This window comes from Pongo abelii, chromosome 23 (genome assembly GCF_028885655.2).
Source record: "Pongo abelii isolate AG06213 chromosome 23, NHGRI_mPonAbe1-v2.0_pri, whole genome shotgun sequence".
Classification (NCBI taxonomy): Eukaryota; Metazoa; Chordata; class Mammalia; order Primates; family Hominidae; genus Pongo; species Pongo abelii.
The window spans coordinates 32798884-32823718 of record NC_085929.1 but is presented as its reverse complement, the minus strand read 5'-3'; the positions used below and the strand labels follow the sequence as shown (position 1 = coordinate 32823718).

The 24835-nt window shown below is 49.4% G+C and overlaps 2 protein-coding genes across 3 annotated transcripts; one reads left to right on the top strand and one right to left on the bottom strand.

Moving 5' to 3' along the window:
* Positions 1–1063: 1063 nt before the first annotated feature.
* On the bottom strand, positions 1064–16577 carry ASPHD2 (aspartate beta-hydroxylase domain containing 2). Of its 2 annotated transcripts, none has more exons than XM_024240152.3 (4): positions 16356–16577; positions 11344–12453; positions 3542–3655; positions 1064–3014 (listed from the first exon to the last, which is right to left on the bottom strand). In XM_024240152.3, the coding sequence occupies exons 2-4, from the start codon at positions 12227–12229 to the stop codon at positions 2905–2907; spliced, it is 1110 nt and encodes a 369-aa protein (XP_024095920.1). In that variant the 5' UTR covers positions 12230–12453; positions 16356–16577; the 3' UTR covers positions 1064–2904. The 2 variants fall into 2 exon arrangements, with proteins under 2 accessions (XP_024095920.1, XP_024095922.1); XM_024240154.3 differs by lacking the exon at positions 16356–16577 and adding an exon at positions 15172–16193.
* A 6920-nt stretch (positions 16578–23497) lies between these two features.
* LOC100456121 (small ribosomal subunit protein eS1-like) lies at positions 23498–23932 on the top strand. The gene has a single exon (XM_024239989.3). It carries the CDS (start codon positions 23502–23504, stop codon positions 23859–23861), a length of 360 nt encoding a protein of 119 aa, XP_024095757.2. The 5' UTR covers positions 23498–23501; the 3' UTR covers positions 23862–23932.
* Positions 23933–24835: the final 903 nt, after the last annotated feature.

Sequence of the window (24835 nt, the reverse complement as noted above, 5' to 3'; positions counted from 1 at the left end):
GCACACTTGAGGAGGGTGAGAAACATCGCGATCCCAGGTGAGTGGTGCTCTTCCCTTCCGCTCACTGTGGCAGCCCAGCCAGGACTGCTGGCTGGAACCTCACTTGCAGGTGAAAACACGCGGCAGCCCGGCTGCTTCTAGGGCTCTTGGCTGGGAGACCCCCTGTCTCCCTCTCTTCTAAAGGGAAAAACATGAAAAACATAGCTACTGAGGGACATGTTTCTTCCTCTGTGATTAGACACAGGCAATTGAAAGTAGCCACTGGCTTCTCTGGCCACACCCACTGCTGTCCCGATGTGTTTTCCCATCTCTTCCGTTTGGCAGCCTTCCTCTTCACCTGTTTCTCTACTCAGCTGTGGCAGAAAGGGAAACCAGGTTGTTGAGTGCCCTTTGTATGCCAGGTACTGCACATACCCACAGAGGAGAAACTGAGGCTATGAGAGGCTAAGGGACTTGCCCAAGGTCCCAAGGGTGCAAACTCCTAGCACGGAGTCCTAAATCCTCAGCTTTTCTGAAGTCAGAGTCCTTGTTCTTTGCCCAGTTAGACATCTATTGCTCCTTAACATACCCTAGATGTGCTCTTGTTGCCCCCACCCCACTAGTCCCATGACTTTGGGACATTTTCCTTCATTCACTATCCACAATCAGTTCTAGTGACCCACCTGGTCTCTGTGACATCACTCAAAACACAAGAGCCTCAAAGTCACTAGCCCCCTTCTGCCTGGCAAGTCTTTTTTTTTTTTTGGACAGGGTCTTGTTCTGTCGTCTTGGCTGGAGTGCACTTAAGTGATCTAGGCTCACTGCAGCCCCCGCCTCCCAGGTTCAAGTGATCCTCTCCCACCTCAGCCTGTCAAATAGCTGGGACTACAGGTGTGCACCACCACACTCTGTTTGTTTGTTTGTTTGGTAGAGACAACGTCTCACTATATTACTCAGGCTGGTCTCAAACTCCTCGGCTCAAGCGATCTTCCCCGCTCAGCTTCCCAAAGTGTTAGGATTACAGGCGTGAGCCACCGAGCCTGGCCTAAGTCTTTCTTTACAACAGATGACCTCACCACTTCACTCTGGTTTTCAGCAAGATCCTTTATTTATCTTCTGTTCCCCAGACACGTCACATGAATGCAGGTAGCTAGGTACCTGGGCGGGCTGTTGGTTTTGTAAACGCAGAGCAGAGTAGTCAGGATGTGTAGAAATCATGCACCTCAGTGATTCTTTAACAAGATACTTAATGAGTAAAAAGACTTCAGGTGTGTTTGAAAGTCTGCCTTTTCCTGCATTCTCATCACTGACAAATATCTGTGTAGACATTTTACTCAAATATAGATATGTGCTCTTTGCACACTTGCTAGTACCTGCCTGGTGCATTTCAATTGTGTTTTCTTCCGACAGTTGTACCTCTTAGAAGCTGCTGTTTTCCATTCGGATCTAAATGCTGGACCTGCACCTGCGACCAGCTGTATATTCCAAACCACTCCTCGGCTTTATAAATCTGACACTGCTCATTATACATTATTCAGAAAAGGCGTCTCTAGTGTGGCTGGCCGGCTACGCTTTCACACATCAGCTAACACAGGCTATTTCTAGACTGAGTGCCTCAAACTGTTCTCCTGGGACCTTTTCCTTCGGGAAGAGATCCACATGTTCTTCACAGGAGACCAGAAAACCAGCACAACAGCCACGGGTCCTCTGGGCATGTAGGTCTTCTCTGTCTCCTCACTAGCACACACTGGCTTGGGTCATCGTCACGCAGTGCACACCTTTGTGCCGTGACAAAGACACAGGGCCAACTCTTCCACTATCTCCGAGTCTAGTGTTTGAACATTTATGTACAGACAAATAAATGAAAAAAAAAAACCAAAAACAAACCAAAAAAAAACATAGGCAACAGAACTCCAAAGCAAAACGGAAACTTTGGTCAGATCTATTATTCCAGTTTTGCCAGAGAAAGGCTTTCCCCGAATGTCACGGGGTGAGCGCGGTCTTATCCCCCTACAGCTCCTATCAGCCAACCTGGTGGCCTTAACGTTCATCACTATGGACTCAAAACAGCTAAAACTGGGAATTTTCCAGGCCCAGTTTGGCAGTAGGGCTTCTGTAGGCAGTGAGGTAAGCGGATCACACGTTCCGTGGCTGATCTGTGTGAGCTGCAGCTTGGCGCTGGGGGACACCAGCTTCAGCTTTTCAGGAAAGCCGTGTTTAAAGAGTAGCCTCCAGTCCTGCTGGCCCAGTGCTTTTGCCATCAGGGACCTGACAAGGTTTAGGGTGACAAGGTTTAGGGATGGTGACAGTATCCCTGGGCCTGGACACTGTGCGCCACCCTGACCGTGTCTGGCAGCCTCTCCACCTGGCTACTGAAGCCAGTCAGGTGCGGGGGCTGCAGACTGTCCCCCTGCCGTCGGGTGGCTGAAGGGTCCCCTGTGTGCCAGCATCAGAGGCCAAGTTCTCTAGCCCTCTGGTTTGCAGTTTTTAGTTTAGTTTTTTTTTTTTTTTAAGATGACCACAAGAAGTTTTACATTATTATATTCAGACAAATAACCAGTTAGTTACTCTATTTCAGAGCACTGAAAAAAAACAAGTAGCAACAGGAGACAGACTTACAAGGGCACTAAGTCTCTGGTCACTCAAGGACCAATCAAAGGAATGCGCTGTTAGGCCAGAAAGGAGTCTCTGAAGCAAATGATTGGAAGGAAAAAAAAAATCTAAGGAAATACAAGCTGAAAAGTTTCCATTTACAATAACCAAGGGAAAGAGGGACCCGACATGATATAAAATCCCAAATAAGAGCTTTCCGCTGAGGCAGGTTTCTGAGCATGGAAACATAACACCGGTAGGGACTGGACCGGACCACAGTCTGCCCAGGCCCCGCCTCGGCCCTTCTTGCTGATTTCAGCATGGGAAATACTCTCATCGTCCCGGAGCAAAGATGAAATCAAGGGCCTGCCGTTCGGCCGCTGCGACGTTTGGATGCCACAAATCCACCATGAAAACCACCCGTGGGCCATCCTCTGCTGAACCTGGGGGGGAAGGAGGGGTGAGAGGAGAGGTTCAAACCACCCTGGAGTCAGGACCCAGGATCCAGGCAGGGCTGGACCCTACGTGCTCAGCTTCGGGGCAGGGACCCCATCCTGTCCCTCGGCTCGGATCGGACCACCTCCTCTCTCATTGAGAATATAAATCTGGTTTCATGGGCTTCTGAGCAGGGTGGACAAAAGGAAATGGGGAGATGGAGGGATCTTTAAGTGGGAATTTTTAGGGCAGTGAAACTATTCTGCATGATACTGTCATGGTAGGTCCATGTCATTATCCATTTGTCAAAACCCACAGAACAGATGGACAACACCAAGAGTGAACCTTAATGTCAACCATGAACTTTAGGTAATAATAACGCGTCTATACTGTGTGTGTGTATGTGTTATGGGGTGATATGAAGGGGCCTCCTTGGTACTTTCTGCCTGATTTCTCTGGAAACCTAAAACTCCTCTAAAAAAAATAAAGTCTATTCATTGAAAAACAAAAGGAAGTGGGAAAGGCAGCCACTCACCTTCATGGAACGCAGCATGCAGGAAAGAGTCATCAAAGAGAAGGCAGCGCCCTTCTGCCCAGCACTGGGGCTCTCCCCCCACCACCAGCTCACAGCCATTTGGAGTTTTCAGACCTTGTAGGAAAACCAGAGAAAGGTGAGTGAAGGCAGGCAAGATTCAGGGAAGGCCAGGAGGTAGGGGGTGATTTGCCTTAGTGAAGGTTTTTGACTTCTAAAGCACCTGACCTGCCTCACCCCTCTGGAGCCCGTGCTATGGTCTGAAGGCTTGTGTCCCTGCAAAATTCCTATGTTGACACCTGACCCCAAGGTGATGGTGTTAGGAGGTGGGGCCTTTGGAAAGTGATCAGATCATGAAGGCGGGGTCCTAATAAATGGGAGTAGCACCCTTATAAAACAGGCCCAAGGGAGCTTCCTTACCTCCTTTCGCATCTTTTTTTTCTTTTCCCTTTATTTATTTATTTTTTTTGAGATGGAGTCTCTCTCTGTTGCCCAGGCTGGAGTGCAGTGGTGTGATCTCGGCTCACCGCAACCTCCGCCTCCCAGGTTCAAATGATACTCCTGCCTCAGCCTCCGGAGTAGCTGGGAGGCACTGGAGTAGCTTACAGGCACCCGCCACCTCACCCGGCTAATTTTTTTGTTTTGTTTTGTTTTGTTTTGTTTTGTTTTGTTTCAGACAGAGTCTCACTCTGTCACCCAGGCTGGAGTACAGTGGCGCAATCCTGGCTCACTGGAACCTCTGCCACCCAGGTTCAAGCGATTCTCCTGCCTCAGCCTCCTGAGTAGCTGGGATTACAGGCACCCGCCACTGCGCTAGGCCAATTTTTGTATTTTTAGTAGAGACGGGGTTTCACCATCTTGGCCAGGCTGGTCTTGAACTCCTGACCTCGTGTCCACCCACCTCGGCCTCCCAAAGTGCTGGGATTACAGGTGTGAGCCACTGCGCCTGGCCGAATTTTTGTATTTTTAATAGAAATGGGGTTCCACCATGTTGGCCAGGCTGGTCTCGAACTCCTGACCTCAAGTGATTTGCTTGCCTCAGCCTCCCAAAGTGCTGGGATTACAGGTGTGAGCCACAGCACCTGGCCTGACATCTTTTTTTTTTTTTAGATACAAGGTCTTGTTCTGTTGCCCAGGCTGAAATGCAGTGGCTCCACCATAGTTCACTGCAGCCTCCACCTCCTAGGCTCTAGAGATCCTCCAGCCTCACCCTCTTGAGTAGCTGAGACTACAGGTGTGCACCATCATGCCCAGCTAATTTAAACTTCTTTTTTTGTAAAGATGGGGTCTTGCTATGTTGTCTAGGCTGGTCTCGAACTCCTGGCCTCAAGCTATCCTCCCACCTTGGCCTCCCAAAGTGTTGGGATTACAGGCAAGAGCCACTGCTCCTGGCCACCTCCTTTCACCATGTGAAGTCACAGTGAGAAGGTGTCATTTATGAACCAGAAGCAGGCCTTCACCAGACACCAAATCTGCTGGCACCTTGATCTTGGGCTTCCAGCCTCAGAACTGTGAGTTCTACATTTTGTTGTTTATAAGCCACCATCTAGATCCTCACTGCGCTCTTGGCAAAAATTCATTCCTTCATTGGCTTCATCTATTCTGGGTCATAGATTCCTTTGATGAAAGTCACAGACTGACATTTGTACTACACTCTGAAGCCCAACCAGGGGACCCCCAGAAATCCAGGGAGGTTGGGTTTAGAACCCTGCCTTACCCAGTAACTGTGTTTACTGTAGTCTCCCCTCTAGGACTATCTCAGTTGCAATTAAAGAATCAAAGGCTCACACAGTGTTCTCCTCTTTGGGTTCTAGCCTTTTAATCCATTTTGAGGCTGGAGGATGGCATGCTCTTTGTCTGCCCTCATTCTGGGAAACTGGAGGACACTTCTAAGGTAATGGCTGAGGTTCAAGAGGAAACAGACTGGCACTTTTGTAAGAAGCCGTATACTTGGCCAGGCACGGTGGCTCACACCTGTAATCCCAGCACTTTGGGAGGCCGAGGGGCGAGCATATCGCGTGAGGCCAGGAGTTCGAGACCAGCCTGGTCTCAAACATCGTGAAACCCTCTCTCTACTAATAATCCAAAATGAGCCAGGCATGGTGGCAGATGCCTGTAATGCCAGCTACTCGGGGGGCTGAGGCATGAGAATTGCTTGAACCCAGGAGGCAAAGGTTGCAGTGAGCCGAGATTGCACCACTGCACTACCAGCCTGGGCGAATCGCACCACTGCACTCCAGCCTGGGCAACAGAGTGAGACTCTGTCTCAAAAATAAAAAATAAAAATAAAAAAGAAGCCATATGCTTCAAAGGCCAGTGGGGTCCGGTTGGAACACTGCCATGCGTGACCCTCAGTCGCCCTTTCCAACGCAAGGGTCTGCAGAAACACTTGGCCTCCATCACTACCTTGACGTCCAGAAAAGAAGGGGCCACCGTGGCTGTCTAATGATTTTGGAAGGGGTCGGGTCAGCCCAACAGCTCTCAGGAAGGCCCACCCAGGGGGAAGCAGAGTCCTGGAAGAGGAGCTGGGACGAGTGGTGGTCTTGTCTGTCTTCAGTGACTCACTGTGGCCACAATGACCCTGGGCAAGTTGGCATTCCCCTCTGATTTAATGTCCTTTAGCATAAAAATGAAATAGCTTTCCTTCCAGCAGCCAGAGTATTTTAATGTATTCTTTGAACCAGAAATAATGGTTCCAGGAAGTACATTCAGAGTAATAATTCAAATAAAGAGGCCACATGGAGGAAAGAGAAGGACAGAGGACTTGGGGACAGACGACTGGTTGTGACCCTTATGTGCTGTGTGACTTTGGGCAAGTCACTCAGCCTCTCTGAGCCATACCCTCACCTGTAAAGAGGGCACATTAGCATACCGAACCTTCCAGGACTGCTATGCGGCTTTCACCCTTGTTACCAATAACTGAAGACCTACTGTGTCTTCCTACTCAGCTTTGTGCTAAATACACACTTAACAGGTATCACTTCACCCACTTTCCAGATGGGGTAACTGAGAAGTTAAATGACCTGCTAAAAAGTTACCATTTAGTGTTGCTGAGTCAGCCTGACTCCAAAGAACAGGCTGTTATAAAACTGGACATGATGATATAAATGCTAGTTGTTATACTATTAACAGAGGAATTAAAGTGATTGTGGATTTTTCGATTTTTCTTTCTTTATTATTATTATTTTTTGAGACAGAGTCTTGTTCTGTTGCCCAGGCTGGAGTGCAGTGGCATGATCTCGGCTCACTGCGGCCTCTGCCTCTCGGGTTCAAGCGATTCTCCTGCCTCAGCCTCCCAAGTAGCTGGGATTACAAGCATGCACTACCATGCCCGGCTAATTTTTGTATTTTCAGTAGAGATAGGGTTTCGCCATGTTGGCCAGGCTGGTCTCGAACTTCTGGCCTCAAGAGATCCACCTGACTAGGCCTCCCAAAGTGCTGGAATTACAGGCTTGAGCCACTGTGCCTGGCCTGATTGCTGATTTTCTTGTAGTTAACATGTGTGATAGTTAATACTGAGTGTCAACTTGATTAGATTGAGGGATACAAAGTATTAATCCTGGGTGTGTCTATGTGAGTGTTGCCAAAAGAGATTAACATCTGAGTTAGTGGGCTGGGGAAGGCAGATCCACCCTTAATCTGGCAGGCACAATCTAATCAGCTTCCAGCAAATATAAAGCAGGCAGAAAAACATAAAAAAGTGAGACTGGCCTAGCCTCCCAGCCTATATCTTTTTCCAGTGCTCGAAGCTTCCTGCCCTCAAACATTGGACTCCAAGTTCTTCAGCTTTGGAAATTGACTGGCTCTCCTTGCTCCTCAGTTTGCAGACAGCCTATTGTGGGACCTTGTGATCATGTGAGTTAATACTTAATAAACTCCCCTTTATATATATATGTGTGTGTGTATATATATATATATCTCCTATTAGTTCTGTCCCTCTAAGAGGACCCTAATATGTTTCAACTCTCAATAGTACATTTCATTAAATCAGCTGAGACCGCTCATCCTGACAGAAGCCATGATTTCCCGCTATGGTTAACAGCAGCTGGGGGAGGCAGGGCTGTAAAGACGCCCAGATGGAGGGACTCAGAGGCTACGTTCTCCTTTGGCGTGTGCCCCTACTGGCTGGTTCAGGTGGTGAAGGCCTTTAGGAATGGGCAATTCGCTGCAGGGACAGCCACCCCGGGGTTTCAGAAAGAAGCTCCCCTTTCTCTGGGCCACTAAATGATTCATCGCCACGCGCCATGGTGCGATAGAAAAATGGCCTGGCCTGCTGGCTTGACACCCCCCTGCTTCTTGTTCTCTGCCTCCCCTTCATTCTGCTCCTGCCCCCATTCCTGCCTGTTGCCCACAAACCAGCTTAGTTGGCAGACGAGCTCAATTCTTCCCTAAACAGATCATTCCAGTGGCTCTTGGGGACAGTGACAGGTCCCACACATGGCCTCAGATAGTCCCATATGCTCCTCTATGGCGCAAGGTTTGCTGCTGTGTCCCTACCGAGCCCTGAAGGAGGGTAGAGAAAGGGCTCTGTCCACCAGCGGCCCCCACTTCAGGTGGCTGGCAAACGGGCACTCAGGGTGGGCAAGGGGAACATGAGCTGATCTACTGTTAACACCCAGCTAGACCACCTAGAAATCTGATGACGTGCAGAAAAGAAACACAAGAGTCTAATTGTGCTTCTTTAGCTAGAATTTGCTGAACATATTCATGCATTTTCATGAAGTATCTGCCTCCCTGGTAACATCTGCCTGGTGAGTTTCAGAGGAGTTTCAGAGGTGGTTTTCTGGAAGTTTGTGGCAGTGCAGTTGGAATATCCCAGCATTGTGTACGATGCTGAGTGGGGGGTGGGCTGAAGCTGTCCTGTGGTCCCATATGAAGTCGGGACTGGGTGATGCCACCTCTAGAAGTAGCTCACAGCAGGGCTCAGCAAATATGTCTCGAACAAATGGGCTGTGTTAGTGACGAGCAGTGGCTGGGGATTCAGTGGTCCACAGGGACAATTCCGTCAGTCACAGCTCAGGCAGAAGGCAGAAGAAAAGAAAGCACTGGCATTTCAAGAGCACAGTTCTGGAACTGCAGGTGCCTCCACCTTCAGCCAGGTAACCAGCAGAGGTGTGGCCACCAGGTACGCACCAGGCTTATCCTGCTTCTGACCTCATTCTCTGGACTCCCTCTCTGTCAACACACAAGGTCACGTAAATCCGACACACCTTTGTTTCCTTCCTGGGTGGATATTAATGTGGGCATGACGGTGAAAAGAAGGAAACGCTGAGAAAACCCAACCAGGGAGCTCGCCTTGGCCGTGGAGAACAAGCCACACCACAGTGGGACATCTTCCAAGAAGGTTTCCTGCCATCTATGGGAACATGGAGGGCCTACTTTTTCTGGCAAGCACCTAGCTGGGCTGAGAAGGGAATGACAGGACACAGGCCACAGTGTGAGCCAGCGTGGGCATGTTTTACACACACACGCACACACACACTCATGCACACATATCATACAGATGAACAACAAGCGTTAATCTACAGAAAGCAAACCCCAGATTTTCCTTGCTACCATCGCTTCCTACTCACACCTGTTTGAAATTCTACCACATCAGTCCTCAAATGCCCTTCCCCAGATGTCATTCTGAAGTTTTAAAACAACACATAAAGGCAAACCTTTCAAAAGAAGAGCATCACTCCCCATTGCCCACGGCCTCCATTCTCAAGCCTGGCATCAAGGGCCTCTGAGGTTTGCTCCCGCCTGACCTGTCCAACCTCAGCCCACACTACTGGCCTCCCCAGCAACCCTAGACCCAGCTTCCCCAAGCCCTGGGGGACGACTCTGCTCCCTTGCTCCACCCTGGCGGCACCTGATTGCTGTGTGGGGATCCTCCAGTGTCAGACCTACCTCCCCAGGGCACCCTGTCTGCAGCCGAGTGAGGCTTGGGGCCTCGCATAGCAGTTTTGCTAATGACCATCACCTGGATTATCATCCCATCACTTAGATTAGCTTACTGTCCACTGCCCTGTACCTGCCAAGCATTTTACACGTATTACTTCCCACTCCTCAAAACAGCCTGCAAGTGGGAATCGTCATCTCTGTTTTAGAGAGGAGAAAACGGAGGCTTAAGGAGGTTCAGAGCCCTGCCCAAGGTCACTCAGCAAATGGGGCGAGGTCAAGACCTGAGTCCAGATCTGTTTGCTTCCAAAGCCTGTTCCTTTCCCACTGTTTCCTGGGGGCAGGGTCCATGTCTTATGGATCATTTTTCACATGGTGCAACACAGTCCTTGATAATAGCTACTAGCTCCCATTCATCAAATGCTGTCACGTGCCAGGCACCCTGCCAAGGGGCCATGTAAGATGCCACTCATTGAATCCTCTCAACAATCCTGTGAAGTAAGTACCATCTCCCCATTTTACAGATGAAGAACTGAGGCAGAGAGAGACTCAGTGACCTGCTCGAAGTCTCACGGCTGACTGCTGACCGGGAATTCAGGCCACCTCCCCCAGAGCCTCCACCCAGTCCGCCCGTTACTCTTGAAATTCCTACCATGTCAATTGCTCAAATCTAGTTATAGTTCTTTCTTTTCTTTCTTTTTTTTTTCTTTCTTAGTGCAGTGATATCCTCCATCCAAACCACATCTTACTCAGAACCCCCACACAGACAGCAGGAGAAGCAGAGCTGCTGAGGGTGAAGAGGGCTCGGGGGCCCCCAGCTCCGGCTCCTTCCCAGACAGCCCTGAGGCTCCTCTGCAGAACATGTTATGAAACTCCCACTCCAACCCATGCTCCAGGTTGCTCCTGCTGCTCTTCCTTCCTCCCTACTGAAGCTGAGGCAGCGTTGCAAACTTTCTAAGGCTGGACGCTGCCGAGGCTGTCTCTGCACACTCCAATCTGAGATGCTAACTGGTGATGCCACCATCCCAGAGACGAGCTTTTTATCGCCACTCACCAGGAATAAGGCATTCCGGGGAACTAATACCTCCATGATCAAGTTGTTTTAAGCCTACCTTTATTGAATACTTGCTCTATTTTAGGCTCTGTGTGCATACATACAATACACATTATCTGATTTGATCCTCAGAATAACTCTTTAGGGGAAGATCTTTTTACCTCCACTTCCCAAATGGTGAAATTGAGGCTCAGAGAGGTGAAATGACTTGCCTACAGTAGCACAGCTCGTGGTGGGGCCAAGATGCAAACAAAGGCCGTCTAACTCCAGACTTTGTTTGCAAAACCACAGCCACACACACAGTACGCATACGACCACTTTTCTCAGAATCGGAGTAAAACAAGCTTATCACCAAGGATCATTTCACCCTTGATGACTGCAAAGCTGCTTAAGTATCTTTCACAGCCTCCTGGACATCATTATGAAGCTCGGTAATCATTTTAACAAGTCTTTGGCTCTAGAACGACACTGTCCCCATACGGTAGCCACTAGCCGTATGTGTCACTGCTATTTAAATTAAATTAAAATTTAGTTCCTCAGTTACAGGAGCCACGTTTCAAGCACTCAATTAGTCACATGTGTCTAGTGGCTACCATTTTGGACAATGAAGATGGAGAACATTTCTGTCACTGCAGAAAGTTCTTTGCACAGAGCTGCTGTCAGAAATTAGGTTTGCACTGATCACAAGATTTCTTTTTGACTCAATCTCTGCTGTCAAAATTGTTTACATGCAATTCATCAGTTTTTGCTAAAAGTGAACAATGCGAAAAGGCACAATTCTGAACATTTGAGCTTTCGCGATGTTTTGATCGAGAGGGGCTGAGCTTGCAAATGTGCATGCCGGGAGACCCCCGTCCCTGCAACATACCTAAATGGCATCGGATGCGGATGTTGGTGGGTCCATAGTGCTCCGTTATCACAGTCCCAGGGCTCAGCACAGAGATGCACGCGTTCCCAAAAACATTGTTCCCAATACAGGTCCGAAGGCTTCCGAGCAAGCGGTACGTCCGTGGGCACTTCCTACAGTTCCTGGGAACACAAACCCCCTGATTGACCAAGTAAAAGGTGAACCACTCCCCGCTGGGGGTGCTGTTCATTTTCCATCCTTGCGGGAGGCTGCAGTTTGAGAAAGCTTTGTAGAGGGTCTCAAACTCGCACAGGATGGTCTGGAAGTTCCGTTCCAGCACTTCCACGTCATGTTTCTGTGCGTCCCGGGAGAAATAGGGCGTGGTGGGCAGGTCGGGCAGAAAGAAGACCTCGGGCTTCTGGATGGAGGGCCGGCTGTTGAGGTACCGGCCCTGCTCGCGGATTCCCTTGTGGATGCGGCCCATGCCGGACCAGGAGTAGCGCTTGGCGTACTCCTGCAGGTTGTGGTACAGCTTCTGGTTGAGGCCCTCGTTGTGGGTGCAGCGCACGCACTCGGGGGACTGGCAGTACACGTAGCCATTCTGCAGCCCGTTGGCATCGGCAGCCTGCATGAGGGAGTTGACGGAGACGTAGGGCCGGGGCTGCTCCCTGCCCACGTGATAACAGTACCACACGAAGAGGACCAGGAGGCAGGCCACAGTGATGACAGCGGTGGTGTCGCAGTCCCGCACGGACTGGATGCCGGTGGCGATGCAGTCCCTCAGGCCATCCAGCGACCAGCTCCAGGCCACCAGCCACTCGAGCGACATCTTGGGGGAGTCGTTACTGGGGGTGTGAAGCAAGGTCAGACAATCAGTCCTCGGGGGTCCCAAGGGCGCCCACACCATGCAGATTAGCGTGGGGGGGAAGGAGGGGCTGGGGCAGGGGGAGGCATGGCTGCCACCGATCCTCAGATCCTGCCAGGGGCGGCATTGATGAACGACAAGGTTGGCCGTGCCCACTGCTCCACTTTCCGGCAAAAGTCACTGCAGTGGGGTGGAAGAGGCTGGTTTTTGTCACATTATCAAGTGCCGTCGGTCCCTGTGAAAGGATTTGTTTAGGACAACCAAACCTGGGATGGAAAAAAAAAAATCAGCATAAATTTTACACCTGGAAAAGTCCTCAACTGAAATGTAAAGTGTTAGATCATTCTGTAGGATCCTAGTTGGTGGGGGTCACACTTTGCAATCTTGTGTATTCCCTCCCCATTCTACTGCCACCCCCATTTCCTAAAAGGCCAGTAGTACTTCATCTGCATCAAGTACTGCTTAGAATTACAGTGGTCCCATCTGCTTTGTGCCCTCCATAGGAGGTGCTATTATCCCCATTTTACAGATGAGAAAACTGAGGCTCGGAGAAGTTACATAACTCACGAGAGTTATACAGCCAGGGCAGAGACTCAAACCCCATCTGACTTCAAGGCCCATGTCTATCCATTTTGCTGTGCTATTTCATCATAGGTATTTAATCAATGCTTATACTCCTGTAATCGCTGTACCTTTAATTCAAAAGAATCCTGGATTCAAAAGCATCTTAAAAATGGCAAAGGGACTTAAAAACTGCATATTCTCCATTTCACTTTCTCTTTGCAAGCATTTCATCATCCTTATTTCATTCTGTTGCCCTTCTGACAGAGGTTGGGCTAATACCAAGTTGGAAGAGGAAGTAGGCACTCTTGAGGTCATGCCTGCGGCAGAGAAAGGGCATTTTCTGTCTACCCACTTGGAGACTACCTATGGTCTTACCCATAGGGTCATAAAAGGAAAATGAGGGAGGTAGAATGAAAATAAAAGCCCTTCCAGGCCTCTGCCTCAGTTTCCCACAGCCGACAGCATCTCCAAAACAGCCAGAAGTGCTTTGCCACTTACCTAGCTGGGGGTTAGGGACAGGGCCCGGAACCCTCATTGTCCTAATAACCTAAAAGGGCTTGAATGTCATGCTGCCTAAGTCTCCCAAACCCCAGCCGTGTTTCCCAGCATTCTCCAAAACCTTTTGTTCATCCGGCTTCTTCTAATACAATGAGAACAGCCAGGTCTCTGCTTCTACAAGTCTGATACTCAGGGAACACAATTTCGAATATCCCTTTTGTACTCTACCCTCTCACAGCTTAAAAAATGGAAAAGTTGTACCCTCCCTTTACCCAGGGACTAAATTTGGCCTGAAAATTCTTGCAGCGTCGTAGCAGAGAGGAGCCAAATTAGAGATGGGCCCAGTTGAGGATTCATCCCAACCTTGGGCAGATCACTTCTCCTAAGCCCGTTTCTTTTCTTTTGAGACGGAGTTTCACTCTTATCGCCCAGGCTGGGGTGCAATGGTGCGATCTCGGCTCACCACAACCTCCACCTCCCAGGTTCAAGTGATTCTCCTATCTCAGCCTCCTGAGTAGCTGGGATTACAGGCATGCACCATCACGCCCAGCTAATTTTGTATTTTTAGTAGAGATGGGGTTTTCCATGTTGGTCAGGCTGGTCTTGAAATCCCAACCTCAGGTGATCCGTCCACCTCAGCCTCCCAAAATGTTGGGATTACAGGCATGAGCCACTGCACCTGGCCGCCTCAGTTTCTTTATCCATGAAATGGGGTTCGTGTTCATCTCACTGGATGAAGATGAATGATGGCGGATGGACAGCCCTTACGACCACGTCATAATGAGCACCCAATATATGCAGGCGACAGTCAGGATGGGTGGCATCCCATAATGAGTAGCCAGCATTCCAAAAGTGAGGCATGAGCGAATGGTATCGCAAGACTCGGAATTCCAACAGTTAAAGGCAAATCCTGGACACTCTTGTTGCCTCATGTATTGAGTGGCTTTTTCGTCCCCAGACTTGCTAAGCTAAACATGAAAGGGAAAGCTTAGGTGCTCATTAACTGCCTACTTGCTTTTTCCCAGTTTCGGTTGAATAATCACTTGACTATAATGTTTAGTAAGTCAAAAACACACATGCTGAATATTCATGGAAATTTTTTATGTTTCTAGGAAAAATACAAGAGTGAGGAGGTTAGAAGCTAAGTTGTTTTTTTTTTTTTTTTTTTTCTTTCCCACACCTTCTCAATTTCTTCTCAGATTCAAGAGAAGAGGAAAAGGCTATGACTCACTGGAGGTTAAGAAACCCCTTCAGCCCCGTTTCTCTCCTTGTTAGATCATAAACTGGCAGCTGTTATCTCTTTAGGAAAAGGAAAGAAAATCCAGATGAAAGATGTTTTGTTTTCAAGTCACCTCCCAAACAGAACTCCAGAGTTCCTGAAATTCAGTGTGAAACAATCATCTATTTGATACCAAGCACTTTTACTAAAAGGATTTCCCCCATCACTGAGCTAAACCCCTAACTGGAACTTTTCAACTGAGTCTGTCAGGAGGAAAGGTTTTTTTCTTAAATGGTCTAAGAGTGAGATGGTGATAATTTAACAAGCACCTGTAAAGTGTTAGTTCCCATCAGCCCTGCTAATCACTTAAGTCAAGCAAAATGCAGACACAGAAAACAGGGTGGATGATGGAGAAACCTCTCCACTGGACACCCCAGCCCTGTACTCTTCTCAGGAAAGCCTCCTTCTGTACTAAGCCAGCCATAAGCCCTCCCTAAGGCTGAACTGTAAGCAAAAGAATGTAAAAGATTCTGAACCCCAGCTTCCGACCCTCCTCCCGAGATCATAAATAGCACTGAGAGCTCAAGTTAGGACTTTTCATACCTGTCAGTCACTTTGAGCCAAAATATGCCAATAGGCCCCTGCACCCAGAGGTGGATTTACAAGCTCAAAGCTGAACTATGACAATAAAAGAAACACTTACATTTGCAGAGTGACTGGCAGTTTATTAAGCACTGCTTCAAACATTTGATCCTCACAGCTACCTAGTGACAACTCCCCATCTCCCCAGTGGGGAGAGGAGAGACTCTCTCCCCCCACAGCTCCTTGCCCAGTGACCACAGTAGCTTCCAGCTTCCTTCACACATCTGTTCATTGTCATCTGTGTTATTTCTGTCCTCATCAGGGATGGGGACATCTCATTGCAGCTCTGCACTTTAATAATAAGCAACCCCAGATCTTCCAGCTCAGTTGGCTCTGGGGAATTGAGTCCAAATCCATGGCCAGTTGGAGAGCAAGTTCAATCCAAGACAACTCCTCACACCATGAACACCTGGGAGAGCCGGTCTCAGGCCTGACCTGGTCAGCCTAGTTCAGATGTCCATTCCCAGAGGCTGCCTAATACCAAAGACTGTCTGCTCACCCTCAGGATGAGGCCAAATCACCCTGGAAGCCCCCCAGTGAGCAGCACTGGGCAAGGTGTGTGATGCCTGTCACCCTCTCCACTCAGGAGCCAGAGAGATGCCGTGGGGCCAGCCCTTCCCGGTGCAGACCTGGGGACCTTCCCTCTCTTGGCCAGCTTCTCAGCACCCACCTGCCCTGGAGAGTGGGAAAGAGGGGACGGCTGAAGATGGGTTAGCACAGATGGTGACCACCAGGAGGTCGGGGAGGAGGGGGATGGGACGATGGAAAGGTGAGTGTTGCCAGGAAAAGTGGACGATCAGCTCAAGATTGTGGAAGGAGGTTTATGGCGCCTGATAATTCGTGGGACAGGGGAGGAGGGTCACCACGTGAAATATGGGAAGTGGGTGATGCTGAGGGCTGGGGGAGGGGACAGGAGGTGAGGAAAGAGGGGTCACAGAGGAGGAGGGAGGCGGAGGAAGGGACCACGATGGGGCAGGGAAGAGGAGTAGGAGGAGGTCTAGAGAGGGTGATGCACGGCTCCGAGGCGGCGGCGCTCAGCACGTACGAGCACTGGCCTCGGCCGGGCCGGGATGCGGGCGCCCGGGTCCCGGAGCATCCTCGGCGGGGGCGGGGGCGGCGGCGGCGGCGCCGGGAAGGGAGGGCCGCGGGCCTGCAGCTGCCGGGCTCCCGCCTCCAAACCCTGTCCTGGGGTCGGCCCGGCCGCGCCGCCCTCCAGCCCCGGCAGCCCCCGGAGACGAAGCTTACCTGCGCCCGGGCGCGCGGACGGCTGCCGGGACCCAGGAGACGCCGCCGCCCGAGGGCGCGGACCCGCGGACGCCCCGTGCCCGGCGCCGCGGAGCCGCCGCCCGGCTGCTGCCCAGCCCACGCCGCGGGAGCCCGAGCCCGAGCCCGAGCCCAAGCCGCGCCGGTGCCCCTGCCGGTGCCGACGCCGCGCTGCGCTCCGCGGGGCCGCGAAGACCACAACTCCCACAATGCCGCGCGCGCTGGGCCGCCGGGGGAGGGGGCACCGGGGGGGCGGGGCCTGCGGGGCGGGGCCGGGGACCCCCCTGCACCCGGCACCTGCGCTCGCAGTGCGGGAGGCGACCCGAGGCCGCGCCCGCCGCCGCTCCGGAGGGTCCTGGCAGTGCGCCCCGAGACGCAGCGCCCGCCCAGCCCGAGGATGCGCGCAGGCGGCGACGGGCGTGCAGTCATTCATTAAGAAAGGCTCGCGTCGCTTCCTTCGCTCTTTCGTTTTTCGCTCTGTGTCTTTCTCTGTTCTCCCTCCCTCTGTCTGTCTCTCTGTTCCTCTCTGAGTCGCCCTCGTCTCCATTTCCTCCTTTTCATTCTCTTTCACTTCCCCCCCACCTCACTTCCTCTCGCCCTAACGCCTTCTTTCCTTTATTGATGGACTCAACACGGACTTCTGAGGCCCTCAGGCACTTGGAATGAAACCGCAAATCAAACCGGATTCTTAGTCTCATGGAAAACTCATTCGCTCAGTACAGTAATGATGGGCCAGCCTGGGTCCCCGTGCCTGCCTGCTGCGCTGAGCGTGCGCGGTGAGCGCTCAGGCCCGCCCTGCCCTCAGTGAGCCACCGTCTAGCGGGCGGGGACCCTCACCCCCGGGTAGGGTTTAGGAGGGGAAGCACAGGCAGGACGGTTGTCTGACCAGGGGACTGATGAGCTGCGAATGGAGGCCCCAAAGAGGCTGCTTGGAGGAGCTGACGTTTGAGCTAAGACCTGGGGGAGACAGGCTAACAGTGGCTACGGGATGTGTTAGGGGCACCAGGGAAACTGCATGGGTGGGTTCTGGGAGCATAGAGTAGGATGGCCCGCCCACAATCCATCTGTCTCTGTCCCAGACCCACCTCTCTTGTCTCCCAGAATTTATCTCTGACATGGCCCAGAAGCCACCTCATGTCTGTCCCAGAATCCATTTCTCATCCCTATTCCAGAAGCCACCTTCACCCTGTTCCAGAACATACCTCCTTCCTGTTCCAGGACCCGCCTCCTCCCTGTCCCAGGACCCACCTCCACCCTGTGCCAGAACTCACCTCCTTCCTGTTACAGAACCCACCTCCTCTCTCTTCCAGAACCCACCTCCTCCCTCTTCCAGAACCTACCTTCTTTCTGTCCCAAGGCCCACCTCCACCCCGTCCCAGGACCCGCCTCCTCCCTGTCCCAGGACCCACCTCCACCCTGTCCCAGAACCCACCTCCACCCTGTCCCAGGACCCATCTCCACCCTGTCCCAGGACCCACCTCCACCCTGTCCCAGAACCCACCTCCTCCCTATTCCAGAAGCCACCTTCACCCTGTTCCCACCTCCTTCCTGTTCCAGAACCCACCTACTCCCTGTCCCAGGACCCACCTTCACCCTGTACCAGAACCCACCTCCTTCCTGTTACAGAACCCACCTCCTCTCTCTTCCAGAACCCACCTCCTCCCTCTTCCAGAACCCACCTCCCTCTTCCAGAACCTACCTTCTTTCTGTACCAGGACCCACCTCCACCCTGTCCCAGGACCTACCTCCTCCCTGTCCCAAGGCTCACCTCCACCCTGTTCAGGAACCCACTTCCTTCCTGTTCCTGAAGCCACCTTCACCCTGATCCAGAAGCCACCTTCCCCCTGTTCCGGAACTCACCTCCTTCCTGTTCCAGAACCCACCTCCTCCCTCTTCCAGAACCCACCTCCTCCCTCTTCCAGAACCTACCTTCTTTCTGTACCAGGACGCACCTCCACCCTGTCCCAGGACCCACCTCCACCCTGTCCCAGAACCCACCTCCTTCCTGTTCCAGAACCCACCTACTCCCTGTCCCAGGACCCACCTCCACCCTGTGCCAGAACCCACCTCCTTCCTGTTACAGAACCTACCTCCTCTCTCTTCCAGAACCCACCTCCTCCCTCTTCCAGAACCTACCTTCTTTCTGTACCAGGACCCACCTCCACCCTGTTCAGGAACCCACCTCCTCCCTGTTCCAGAACCCACCTCCTCCCTGTCCCAAGGCTCACCTCCACCCTGTTCGGGAACCCACCTCCTTCCTGTTCCTGAAGCCACCTTCACCCTGATCCAGAAGCCACCTTCCCCCGTTCCAGAACTTACCTCCTTCCTGTTCCAGAACCCACCTCCTCCCTATCCTAGAACCCACCTCCTCCTTCTTCCAGAACCTGCCTTCTTTCTGTTCCAGAACCCACCTCCTCCCTGTCCCAGAACTCACCTCCACCCTGTTCCAGAACTCACCTCCTCCCTGTTCCAGAACTCACCTCCACCCTGTTCCAGAACTCACCTCCTCCCTGTTCCAGAACTCACCTCCTCCCTGTTCCAGAACTCACCTCCTCCCTGTTCCAGAACCCACCTCCACCCTGTCCCAGAACCCACCTCCTCCCTCTTCCAGAACCCACCTCCTCCCTCTTCCAGAACCTACCTTCTTTCTGTCCCAGAACTCAGCTCCTTCCTGTCCCAGAACCCACCTCCTCCCTGTCCCAGGACCCACCTCTTCCCTGTTCCAAGACCCACCTCCTCCCTGTCCCAGGACCCACCTCCACCCTGTGCCAGAACCCACCTCCTCCCTATTCCAGGACCCACCCCCTCCCTGTTCCAGAACTCACCTCCATCCTGTTCCAGAACTCACCTCCTCCCTGTTCCAAGACCCACCTCCACCCTGTCCCAGTACCCACCTCCTCCCTGTTCCAGAAGCCACCTTCACCCTGTTCCAAAATGTACCTCCTCCCTGTCCCAGAGCCCACCTCCACCATGTCCCAGAACCCACCTCTCATCTCTGTCCCAAAATCCACCTGGTCCCTGACCTAAGAATCTGCCTCTACTGTGATAGCCTTGAATCCACCTCCTCCCTGTTCCAGAACCCAGTTTGTCATGTCCCAGAACCCACTTCTTCCATGTCCCAGAATACACCTCTCCCATGTCCCAGAATACACCTCTTCCATTCTTAGACTCTACTTCATCTCTGTCATTTCTCCCCTTTTCTCAACTCCAAAAGAGGAAGAACGTTTTTTCTCTTTTATTCTACTAAAATAAACCAAAACACATATATTGGGAAACCATAATATGCACAGATTTGCTCAAAGTGTGGATAATCAACACAGGCATCAGATTTAGAAACATTAAATGGGATGTCTCTCTTCACTGTCAGCCTAAGAGTGGTTGAGCCTGGGTAGGGTGGAGAAAATGGGGTGGGGGGTGTTTGACTCATCTCACATTCAGAAAGTTGCTCAAACTTAGAATTCTCCAAAGGCACTCATATGTTCTATCACAGCATTATCCTGGCAGGTTTGAAAAAAAAAAGATATTTTTATATTGTAAATGTGTGTTCCATTCCTGCACCATCTTATCTGTACTGTGTTATGAATTAATATTGTCTGTTAATCCTATAATTGTCCTTGACCAGTGCAATTGTATGATATCTGTAGACCACTGCTCTGCATTTGTTAGTATTTATTTGTTCAATGGCAATATTACTATACATGCAATTTTGTTAGCCCTGCTTACCATTTCTTCATCTTTTTAATTAGCTGGGAGTCTCAATAAATGGAAATGACCTGGGCCTCTGTCAACCCCTGGGAGACCCTAGTAGGTGAATTCTGCAGAAAAGGATATCCATGCCTTTCAGAGGGGAATTTTGGGTGAGAGCTCCAGATAAATTGTCACTGTGCTCATGGACAGGCGGAGAGGAGGACCAAGGGCATCTGAATTGCCTGCCTTCAGCTTGGCTGCCACCTGCATCCTCCTGCTCTCGCTGCCTTCTTTAGCGCAGTCATCCTACCCGCTCTGAGACTACACAACCTGTCATTACACCATCTCATACACTCACGGGGTCCACTCAACTCTCTCCTCCTACAGATGGAAGCCCAGAGAGAAAACATGCCTTGCTCAATCAAGGTTGCAGCAAGTCAGTGGAAAATGTGCTTGCGGCCAGCCGGGGTGGCTCACACCTGTAACCCCAGCACTTTTGGAGGCCGAGGCCAGTGGATCACCTGAGGTCAGAAGTCCTAGACCATCCTGATCAACATGTTGAAACCCTGTCTCTACTAAAAGTACAAAAATTTTTGTATTAATTTTTGTGTTAATTAACTACAGGTGTGGTGGTGCCCGCCTGTAGTCCCAGCTACTCTGGAGGCTGAGGCAGGAGAATTGCTCGAACCCAGGAGGCAGAGGTTGCAGTGAGCTGAGATTGCACTACTGCATTCCAGCCTGGGTAACAGAGCAAAACTCTCTGAAAAAAGAAAAAGAAAGAGAGAGAGAGAGGGAGGGAGGGAGGGAGGGAGGGAAAGGAAGGAAGAAAGAAAGAAGGAAGGAAGGAAAGAAAGAAGAGAGAGAGAAAGAAAGGAAGGAAGGGAGGAGGAAAGAAGGAAAGGAAGAGAGAGGGAGGGAGGGAGAGAGGGAAGGAGGAGAAGGAAGGGAGGGAGGGAGGGAGTGAAGGAGGGAGGGAGGGAGGGAGATGTGCTTGCTTGGTGCATTAAAGAAACTGCTATGATCACTTTAGAGAGCAATTTGGTAGTATTCCTTAAAACAACAACAAATGTGTATACACTGAAACCAACAATTTCACTATGCTATATCTAACCTAGAGGGATTCTGGGATAGATGAAAGAATAGTTGTTTTTTCATATTACATAATACTGTTAAGCTATTAAAAGCAGGAGCTAGATGTATATATAGCAACGTGGTAAAACTCCTAGACAAATAATAGGGCGAAAATAAAAAAAAGCAGAATTATGATTGTGGTATGATTTTATCTACATAACACGCACCTGTACACATGTGGGTATACGCATGTATTTATATAAAAGCAGGGAAAGCACTAGAAGAACACACTAGTATGTTCTCCTATATAAAATGCAAAATAATTACATGTTTGTAAATGCAAATAATATCCCTCAGAGGAAGCATACCAAATTCATAAGAGTTGTAACTTCAGGGGGGACCAAGAAGGAACAAGGAATTGGGAGCAGTAGGCAAGGAAAACTCCAGCATTTTCTGTGATGTTTTAATTTAATATTTTCAAAGGTGTTTAAATACTCTGGAACAACATGCAGAAAGTTACTGGGACCGTGTCACTCTCCTATCCCTCAACCACTTGGTTTTCTTTAGTTAAGACAGCCATTATAACAAATTTCTTATTCATCTTTTCAGGAATATGCTTTGCACTTGCAAATATTTGGAAATAGCTTAACTTTTAACTTTTAAAAAGTAAGTTTAACTTTTAAAAAATAAGTATTAGTATGTTATTTGTGATATTAAAATGGTTTTTAAAGCCGGGCATGGTGGCTCACACCTGTAACCTCAGCTACTTGGGAGGCTGAGGTGGGAGGCTTATTTGAGACCAGGATTTCAAGACCACCCTGGGCAACATAGTGAGAGCTTGTCTCAAAAAAAATTTTAAATAAAAGAAAAATTTTATTCACATTAAATATTATCTTTCAAGAGTGTAGAATTGCTCAACATCAGAAAGTATTTTAATAGAATTCATTCGATTAACAAAGTAAAGGAGAAGAATGACACCATGATCTCAACAGATGCAGAAAAAGCATTTGACAGAAGTCAAACATCCATTTATGATTAAAACTCCTAGAAAACTGGGAATATAAGAAAACTTTAGGCCAGGCACGGTAGCTCACACTACAGGTGTGGTGGTGCACACCATAGCACTTTGGGAGCCCGAGGTGGGTGGATCACCTGAGGCCAGGAGTTTGAGACCAGCCTGGCCAACATGGTGAAACCCCATCTCTACTAAAAATACAACAACAAAAATTTAATTGGGCATGGTGACAGGCGCCTGTAATCCCAGCTACTCGGGAGGCTGAGGCAGGAGAATTGTTTGAACCTGGGATGCAGAGGCTGCAGTGAGCCCAGATCATGCCATTGCACTCCAGCCTGGGCAACAAAAGCAAAACTCCATCTCAAAAGAAGAGAAAACTTTAAAAAATTGGATAAAAGGTATCTGTCAAAACCTACCATGCTACAGGTTAATATTCTTCATGAGTACAGACACATGCATCATTAACAAAATAATAACTAATCAAGTCAAGCAATATTAGAAAACATAACATGTGTGTATAATGAATAATTTAGCTTGTTTTTGTCCCCAGTTCTTAACCCCTAAACCTTTATAATTTCTTGAATAATAAGTGTGTCTTTGTTTGTGCGTTTGTGGTAGACCCCTCAGGCCCCACTCAATAGTTTGTGCTAATGTGATAACTCAGGATGAGGGTTGGCCACACCAGAAAGACCAATCACGTGATTAGAGGATTGAGACTTTGAGCTAAATGGTATCATCTCCAGGAAAGGGAGGGGGACTGGAGATTGAGTTCAATGATATAGCTGGTGATTCAATCAATCATGTCTACATAATGAAGCCACAATAAAAACTCTGGACACTGAAGCTTGGGTAAGCTTTCCTGGTTGGCCATACTTTTAGAGTATTGCCACACTTTGATGCCCAGAGATCAGTGTGTCCTTTATGTTTCAAACCCTCTCAGACTTTGTTCTATGTGTGTCTTCTTTTGGCTAGTTCCAGTTTCTATGCTTTGCTGTAATAAAACTATAATTGTAAGTATATTGCTTTCCTGAGTTCTGTGACTCATTTTTCTGAATTATCAAATCTGAGGAAGTCTTTTGGGATGCTCAAACTTGTCACCAGCTAGTATGAAATGAGGATGGCCCTAGGGACCCCTAGACGTGCTGCTGGTATCTGAAGTGAGGGCAGTCTTGTGGAGAACTCTGCTCTCATATTCGCAGCTTGGCACTCATTGCAACATCCTATGGCCAAATGGGGCTTATCTCAGGAATGCAAGGTTGGTTCAACATTTGAAAATTAATCATCGTAGTTTACCTTATTGATAGAATTTCTTTTAAAAACCCCTATAATCCCCTTTTGGCTTTCTGAGCAGCACCATGGCAGTTGGCAAGAACAAGCGCCTTATGAAAGGTGGCAAAAAGGGAGCCAAGAAGAAAGTGGTTGATCCATTTTCTAAGGAAGATTTGTACAATGTGAAAGCACCTGCTATGTTCAATGTAAGAAATATAGGAAAGATGCTAGTCACCAGGACCCAAGGAACCAAAATTGCCTCTGATGGCCTCAAGGGTCATGTGTTTGAAGTGAGTTTTGCTGATTTGCAGAATGATGAAGTTGCATTTAGAAAATTCAAGCTGATTACTGAAGATGTTCAGGGCAAAAGCTGCCTGACTATCTTCCATGGCATGGATCTTACCCGTGACAAAATGTGTTCCATGGTCAAAAATGGCAGACAATGATCGAAGCTCATGTTGATGTCAAGACTACCAATGGTTACTTGCTTTGTCTGTTCTGTGTTGGTTTTACTAAAAAATGCAACAATCAAATATGGAAGACTTCTTATCTTTAGCAGCAACAGGTCCACCAAATCTGGAAGAAGATATGGAAATCATGACCTGAGAGGTGCAGACAAATGACTTGAAAGAAGTGGTCAGTAAATTGACTCCAGACAGCATTGGAAAAGACATAGAAAAGGCTTGCCAATCTATCTATCCTCTCCATGATGTTTTCATTAGAAAAGTAAAAATGCTGGCTGGGCGCAGTGGCTCACGCCTGTAATCTCAGCACTTTGGCAGGCTGAGGCAGGTGGATCATGAGGTCAAGAGATCGAGACTATCCTGGCCAACATGGTGAAACCCTGTCTCTACTAAAAATACAAAAATTAGCCGGGCATGGTGGCGCACACCTGTAGTCCCAGCTATTCGAGAGGGTGAGGCAGGAGAATCGCTTGAACCCGGGAGGCAGAGGTTACAGTGAGCCGAGATCATGCCACTGCACTGCAGCTTGGTGACAGAGCAAGACTCTGTCTCAAAAAAAAAAAAAAGGTAAAAATGCTGAAGAAACCCAAGTATGAATTGGGAAAACTCATGGAGCTTCATGGTGAAGGAAGTAGTTCTGGAAAAGCCACTGGGGACAAGATAGGTGCTAAAGATGAACAAGCTGATGGATATGAACCACCAGTCCAAGAATCTGTTTAAAGTTCGGACTTATAATAAGTGGGAAATAAAAAATCCTATTTGTGAAAAAAGAAGAATTTGAAAAAATTCAACACCCATTCATGATGAACAACTCTCAGCAAACTAGGAATGGAAGGGAAATGTCAACCTGATAAAAAGAACTATGATATACATTATGAGAAAGCTTCTGAAAGTGTAGTAAGACAATTGTTTTGTGAAACTTTGTTTTACTTTGTGTTTGTGTGTGTGTGTGTGTG